The sequence below is a fragment of the Tupaia chinensis genome, unplaced genomic scaffold (assembly GCF_000334495.1).
Source record: "Tupaia chinensis unplaced genomic scaffold, TupChi_1.0 Scaffold000659_1, whole genome shotgun sequence".
NCBI lineage: Eukaryota > Metazoa > Chordata > Mammalia > Scandentia > Tupaiidae > Tupaia > Tupaia belangeri.
Window position 1 is genome coordinate 2,135,757 of NW_006160181.1, and position 8,254 is coordinate 2,144,010.

At 46.1% G+C, this 8,254-nt stretch overlaps 1 protein-coding gene across 1 annotated transcript in view; it reads left to right on the forward strand.

Annotated features, from left to right (window-relative positions):
- Positions 1 to 993: 993 nt before the first annotated feature.
- FLG2 (filaggrin 2) overlaps positions 994 to 8,254 on the forward strand; it is a gene marked incomplete at its 3' end in the record, with an annotated part of 64,052 nt that continues 56,791 nt past the window's right edge. Inside the window, exons 1-2 of the mRNA XM_027776309.1 lie at positions 994 to 1,131; positions 2,342 to 8,248. Coding sequence (XP_027632110.1) covers positions 994 to 1,131; positions 2,342 to 8,248 — 6,045 coding nt within the window. The remainder of the gene's footprint in view (positions 1,132 to 2,341; positions 8,249 to 8,254) is intronic.

Below are 8,254 nucleotides of genomic sequence, written 5' to 3' on the forward strand. Positions count from 1 at the left end.
TCTGTATGATCTAGTCTGCTTTTAATACTTTCAAGGGAGATTTTGACTTCTTGTATTATAGCCTTCATCTCTACAGGTCTATTTGATTCTTTTTTAAAGTGTGTAGTTTCTCTTTTTGATCTTGCAAGAATTTCCTCACCTCCTGGAACTCGTCATCTCCTTTCTTCTTTCTCTTTTGCAGTTCATTGTCTCTCTTCTCTTCCATCTCTGTTAGCTTTGCCACTATGAATATTCAAATTCTTTATCAGACATTTTCATGATTTCCATTGAACTGTCTGTGGATGAAGAAGAGCTATTCTATATCTAAATATCCACTAGTCCAACTGCTGCTGGCATTGCTGAGCTTTTCTCCCTGACTAATGAAAGAGAAATTATTTGGTCAAATGCTGAGATTAAGATAGTTCCTAAACTCTAATGAGTGAGGAGTATCTCATGCCTCTGAAGTACCAAGATATCATTGGCTCACTTTGCCCATTTTCAATTTGCTAAAAACCTTAAAAGTCCAGTTTAGCTTCTAATACCCAGAGAGGAAGTAGATGTGCATGATAGAAGACCTGTCACTTTTGACTCAAGAAAAGTAGTGACACTAGAAAGAGATTAGGGCAATGGTATCTGGATGCTTCTGGAAACTTTGGAAGCACTCAAGACACCAAGGTACCCAAGTGTATAAGCATTATATAGATTATATATCTATCCAGGACATGAAATATGGAGACCTGAGATCTAATGCCATTGGACCAGTAACATGCCATGACTCGATTTTAGCAAAGTAAATTCAAAGTTAACAAAATTAGTTTTCACTGTGTTGAAAGGTGTGCTATCATCCCTCACTCGTTTATAGTTGTTGAGGCTTAACAGAGACAAGAAGTTTAAAAACTTACAATGATTATCATTAAAATGAGAACTGCTGATAAAGTAAAAGGAAAGAACATGAATCATAGGGTCTTTGTTTTGTTTTGTTTTCTGTCCAGGTTCACTTGAACTTGCAAAAAGATGACAGACCTCTTGAGAAGTGTTGTTACTGTCATTGATATTTTCTACAAATACACAAAGCAAGATGGCGAGTGTGGTACACTGAGTAAGGAAGAACTAAAGGAACTTCTGGAGAAAGAGTTCCGTCCAATTCTGAAGGTAAGAACTGTATGCCAACACTGAAGCCTGCTAGGGTCTTGTCCATGCTGTTATATGACTAAGGTTAGCTAAAAAGTGCCCAGTTTCAGTGGTCTTTGAGCAAAACCCATAAGCACTACTTTCCAGGATATCAGCAAGTTGCTAAGTCAGCATGTATTTTAAAGATGAGGGACCAGCAGTTAGCATAATGGCTATGTCGCTGGACTCCCATGTAGTTGACCATGCTTTGAGTCTTGGACCCAGAGGCTTAAACTCACACTGGGCGCGTATGCATGCATGCGCACACACCATATAGCAAAAACCTCTACAAAAAAGATTATATTTCTTTCTCACTTTCCTTCTCTCTCTGGTGAGCACATCAACCCATTCCTGCCTTATAGACCTTCAGACTTTCTCATGCACCCAGGCCTATCCTTCTAAAAAAAAATAGAAAATAAATTTTTTCTATGACATAAATTAATAAATTACCCTACCAGATGGAATGATAAATATAGAGAGGAAAATCTACAAAGGGAGTTAAAGGAGCCAGAATGACTGAAAATTGAAAATAAAATATAAGCAATTTTTTTCTATCTACTTAGGAAGAATTCAGATGTAAACATTAACCTAAAAATAATGGGTCGTGGGGCCAGCAGATGGTGCAGTAGTTAAAGCACAGGACTTCCATATGGTCAGTGGTGGTTTATGTCTAGGGCCCAGTGGCTTAAAACTCATGCTAGGCACAGGAGGAGAATGGAGAAGGGTCTGTGGCATGGCCACCCCTCCTGGTGGGGGAGGGGGATGTTTCTCACTTTCTATCTCCTTGTTTCCCCCTGTCTCTCCAGTGAGCACACGTGCCCTATAGCAAAGAATCTTTAAAATAATAATAATAATAAATTCTAACATAGAATATACTAACATGTAGTGCTTAAAATTTATGTAAAATAAATATACACCAGTCTATGAATTTGGTTTGGTCCACCCCTTCCCATATCCCATACCTAAGCACTAAATCCTCTAGTTTAGATCCTTGAAATATCTTCGTCCAAAGATCTCAATGGTCTTTTATCTTCTATTACCATTTCACATTTACTGAGTTTTAATTACCCTAAAGTAACATTGAACTTAAAGTACAAAATGTCAAACATCCACAAATGTCCTTACTTGAATGTTTTACCTGAGTAGTGGGCTAGGCTGACCAGGTCTCCCTTGGTGTGTCACTCATGTACAGAACCCAGATGATCCAGATACAGTGGATGTCATCATGCACATGCTGGATCGAGATCATGACCGAAGATTGGACTTTACCGAGTTTCTTCTGATGGTATTCAAGCTGGCTATGGCCTGCAACAAGGTTCTCAGCAAACAATACTGCAAAGCTTCAGGGTCAAAGAAGCATAAGCACGGTCACCGACTCCAAGAAGAAAGTGAAACAGAAGAAGAAGAGCATATACCCGGACAGAAATCAGGTTACAGGCGTTCAAGTTGGAATGAGGGAGAAGAGCATGGATTTAATTCTAGGGGCTCAAGGGGAACTGTGAAACATAGACATGGGTCTAGCTCCAGGAGGTTTGGAAGGCAAAGTGATTTATCTAGCTCAGGGAATCAAGTGGGATCCGAGAAAAGACATAATCAATCTGATTACTCATGGAGTACTGGCAAAGAGAGACATGGTTCCAGCACTGGAGAACCAGAGGAAAGAAGAAACAAATCATATGTTAGCCCCTCTAGAAAATCTTGGGAAAGATATGAATCTGAGTCTAGATCTAAGAGTCAGGGAAAAGAAGATCATGGTGGTCTGTCACATGGATTGGAGACTACTGGGCATAATTCAAATTCTACCCAGTCAAGAAGTGGGGATGATCAGAAGCATAGATCTAGCTCTGTGGGTTCAAGAAATAGTAAGAGGCAAAGTCATTCATGTGGTTACACCAGTTCAGGTGGATGTGGAAGGCCACAAAATGCTTCTAGTTCTTATCATGCAAATAGATCTGGAGAGCAAAAAAATCAGTCCACCTGTACACAGTCAGGTTATCAATCAGGAAGTAGTGGAAGACAAGGCTATGGATGTGTCTCAGGAAGTCAGTCCTCTGGATATTGTCATCATGAGCCTAATTACTGTGGTCAGTCTTCTAGTCAGAGAGAATATGAATCTAGAGAATGTGGTCAATCACAGACCTGTGGAAGACAACAAGCAACAAGATCAAGTCAATCTTCTTGTTGTAGGCAATATGGATCTGGGGCAAGTCAGTCTTCTAGTTATGATCAACATGGATATGGTTCCTGTGGACACTCTTCAAATTCTCAGACAAAAGGGTCTGGATCAAGTGAATTTTCTAAATGTGGCCAACATGGGTCTAGGTCAAGTCAGTGTTGTAGCTATGAACAACATAAAAGAGGTTCAAGTCAGCCTTGTGGTTTTCAGCAACATGGGACCAGTTCAAGTCAGTCTTGCTGTGGCCAACATAGATATGGATCAAGTCAGCACAATGGTAATGGCCAGTATGGGTCTAGCTCAGGTCAATGTTCTGGCTTTGAACATCATAGGTCAGGTTCAGGTCAATCCTCTAGATGTGGACAACATGGATCAGGCTCAGGCCAGTCCTCTGGTTTTGGACAACATAGTTCAGGTTCAGGTCAATCCTCTAGCTATGAACAACATGGATCAGGCTCAAGTAATTCTACTGGCTATGGTGAACATGGGTCATGCTCAGGTCAGTCCTCTGGCTATGGCCAACATGGATCAGGCTTAGGTCAGTCCTCTGGCTTTGGACAACACGGTTCTGGCTCAAGTCATTCCTCTGGCTATGGTCAACATGGATCCGGTTCAGGAGAACCATCTGGCTACGGCCAACATGAGACTGGCACAGGCCATTTCTCTGGATCTGGACAACATGAGTCAGGCTCAGGTCAGTCCTCTGGCTTTGGACAGCATGGGGCTAGTTCAAGTCAGTCTTCTGGTTATGGTCAACATGGGTCAGGATCGGGTCAGTCTTCTGGATTTGGACAACATGGGTCTAGCTCAGGTCAGTCCTCTGGCTTTGGACAACATGGTTCTGGATCAAGTCATTCCTCTGGCTATGGTCAACATGAGTCAGGATCGGGTCAGTCTTCTGGGTTTGGACAACATGGGTCTAGCTCAGGTCAGTCCTCTGGCTTTGGACAACATGGTTCTGGATCAAGTCATTCCTCTGGCTATGGTCAACATGAGTCAGGATCGGGTCAGTCTTCTGGATTTGGACAACATGGATCTAGTTCAGGTCGGTCCTCTGGCTTTGGACAACACGGTTCTGGCTCAAGTCATTCCTCTGGCTATGGTCAACATGAGTCAGGCTCAGGCCAGCCCTCTGGCTGTGGACAACATAGTTCAGGTTCAAGTCATTACTCTGGCTATGGCCAACATGGATCTAGGTCAGGATCCGGTTCAGGAGAACCATCTGGCTACGGCCAACATGAGACTGGCACAGGCCATTTCTCTGGATCTGGACAACATGAGTCAGGCTCAGGTCAGTCCTCTGGCTTTGGACAACACGGTTCTGGCTCAAGTCATTCCTCTGGCTATGGCCAACATGGATCTAGGTCAGGAAGACCATCTGGCTATGGTCAACATGAGACTGGCACAGGCCATTTCTCTGGATCTGGACAACATGAGTCAGGCTCAGGTCAGTCCTCTGGCTTTGGACAACACGGTTCTGGCTCAAGTCATTCCTCTGGCTATGGCCAACATGGATCTAGGTCAGGAAGACCATCTGGCTATGGTCAACATGAGACTGGCACAGGCCATTTCTCTGGATCTGGACAACATGAGTCAGGCTCAGGTCAGTCCTCTGGCTTTGGACAACACGGTTCTGGCTCAAGTCATTCCTCTGGCTATGGCCAACATGGATCTAGGTCAGGAAGACCATCTGGCTATGGTCAACATGAGACTGGCACAGGCCATTTCTCTGGATCTGGACAACATGAGTCAGGCTCAGGTCAGTCCTCTGGCTTTGGACAACACGGTTCTGGCTCAAGTCATTCCTCTGGCTATGGCCAACATGGATCTAGGTCAGGAAGACCATCTGGCTATGGTCAACATGAGACTGGCACAGGCCATTTCTCTGGATCTGGACAACATGAGTCAGGCTCAGGTCAGTCCTCTGGCTTTGGACAACACGGTTCTGGCTCAAGTCATTCCTCTGGCTATGGCCAACATGGATCTAGGTCAGGAAGACCATCTGGCTATGGTCAACATGAGACTGGCACAGGCCATTTCTCTGGATCTGGACAACATGAGTCAGGCTCAGGTCAGTCCTCTGGCTTTGGACAACACGGTTCTGGCTCAAGTCATTCCTCTGGCTATGGCCAACATGGATCTAGGTCAGGAAGACCATCTGGCTATGGTCAACATGAGACTGGCACAGGCCATTTCTCTGGATCTGGACAACATGAGTCAGGCTCAGGTCAGTCCTCTGGCTTTGGACAACACGGTTCTGGCTCAAGTCATTCCTCTGGCTATGGCCAACATGGATCTAGGTCAGGAAGACCATCTGGCTATGGTCAACATGAGACTGGCACAGGCCATTTCTCTGGATCTGGACAACATGAGTCAGGCTCAGGTCAGTCCTCTGGCTTTGGACAACACGGTTCTGGCTCAAGTCATTCCTCTGGCTATGGCCAACATGGATCTAGGTCAGGAAGACCATCTGGCTATGGTCAACATGAGACTGGCACAGGCCATTTCTCTGGATCTGGACAACATGAGTCAGGCTCAGGTCAGTCCTCTGGCTTTGGACAACACGGTTCTGGCTCAAGTCATTCCTCTGGCTATGGCCAACATGGATCTAGGTCAGGAAGACCATCTGGCTATGGTCAACATGAGACTGGCACAGGCCATTTCTCTGGATCTGGACAACATGAGTCAGGCTCAGGTCAGTCCTCTGGCTTTGGACAACACGGTTCTGGCTCAAGTCATTCCTCTGGCTATGGCCAACATGGATCTAGGTCAGGAAGACCATCTGGCTATGGTCAACATGAGACTGGCACAGGCCATTTCTCTGGATCTGGACAACATGAGTCAGGCTCAGGTCAGTCCTCTGGCTTTGGACAACACGGTTCTGGCTCAAGTCATTCCTCTGGCTATGGCCAACATGGATCTAGGTCAGGAAGACCATCTGGCTATGGTCAACATGAGACTGGCACAGGCCATTTCTCTGGATCTGGACAACATGAGTCAGGCTCAGGTCAGTCCTCTGGCTTTGGACAACACGGTTCTGGCTCAAGTCATTCCTCTGGCTATGGCCAACATGGATCTAGGTCAGGAAGACCATCTGGCTATGGTCAACATGAGACTGGCACAGGCCATTTCTCTGGATCTGGACAACATGAGTCAGGCTCAGGTCAGTCCTCTGGCTTTGGACAACACGGTTCTGGCTCAAGTCATTCCTCTGGCTATGGCCAACATGGATCTAGGTCAGGAAGACCATCTGGCTATGGTCAACATGAGACTGGCACAGGCCATTTCTCTGGATCTGGACAACATGAGTCAGGCTCAGGTCAGTCCTCTGGCTTTGGACAGCATGGGGCTAGTTCAAGTCAGTCTTCTGGTTATGGTCAACATGGGTCAGGATCGGGTCAGTCTTCTGGGTTTGGACAACATGGGTCTAGCTCAGGTCAGTCCTCTGGCTTTGGACAACATGGATCTAGCTCAAGAGGACCATCTGGCTATGGCCAACATGAGTCTGGCACAGGCCATTCCTCTGGATTTGGACAACATGAATCAGGCTCAGGTCAGTCCTCAGGCTTTGGACAGCATGGAGCTAGCTCAAATCATTCTGCTGGTTACGGTCAACATGAGTCAGGATCGGGTCAGTCTTCTGGATTTGGACAACATGGATCTAGTTCAGGTCGGTCCTCTGGCTTTGGACAACATGGTTCTGGCTCAAGTCATTCCTCTGGCTATGGCCAACATGGATCTAGCTCAAGAGGACCATCTGGCTATGGCCAACATGAGACTGGCACAGGCCATCCCTCTGGATCTGGACAACATAAATCAGGTTCATGTCATTCCTCTGAGTTTGGACAGCATGGGGCTAGTTCAAGTCAATCTACTGGTTATGGTCAACATAGGTCAGGATCGTGTCAGTCTTCTGGATTTGGACAGCATGAGTCCAGTTCAGGTCAGTCTTCTGGCTTTGAACAATGTGGTTCTGGCTCAAGTCACTCCTCTGGTTATGGCCAACATGCATCTAGCTCAGAAGAACGATCTGGCAATAGACAACATGAGAATGGCACAGGCCATTTCTCTGGATCTGGACAACATGAATCAAGCTCGGGTCAATCCTCTGGCTTTGGACAGTATGGAACTGGTTCAAGCCAACCCCATGGCTACGACCAACATGGATCAGAATCAGGTACGTCATCTGAATTTGGTCAGCATGAGGCAAACTCAGGTCAGTCTTTCGGCTTTGGACATCAGAAGTCAGGCTCAAGGCAATCCACTGGCTTTAGACATTACGGTTCAGGCTCAAGTCAGGCCTCTACCAATGGCCACAGTGAATCTGGCACAGGTCAATCACATGGTTTTCCACATGACTCAGGCTCAAGTAGGTTATCAGGCTGTAACCAGCATAGGTCAAACAGGGCACGGTCTGGTGAAACTGTAACAAGGGGTTCTACTCACAGCCAAACGAGTGATAATGAAGAGCATTCAGGAGCATCACACAGACACTCAGGAAACACTCATAGTCAGGCTGGATCTCAACATGCAGAGACAGGATACACGGAACAAGGTAGACAAGGAACTACACATAGGCAGTCAAGGGATAACACTAGACATGGCCAGTCCGGCCATGACCAACCAACATGGACAGGCTCGAGTACAACTGGAAGAAGGGGATCTAGTGACAGCCAGACCAGTGACAGCGAAGGGCACTCAGGAGTCTCACACGAACAGTCAGGACACATTCATAGTCAGGCTGGATCTCACCATGCAGAGACAGGATCCATTGAACAGGGGAGACAAGGTACTACTCATTGGCAGTCAAGAGATACCACTAGACATGGCCACTCTGGTCATGAACAACCCACATGGACAGGCTCGAGAACAACAGGAACAAGGGGATCTGGTCACAGCCAGACCAGTGACAGTGAAGAGCACTCAGGA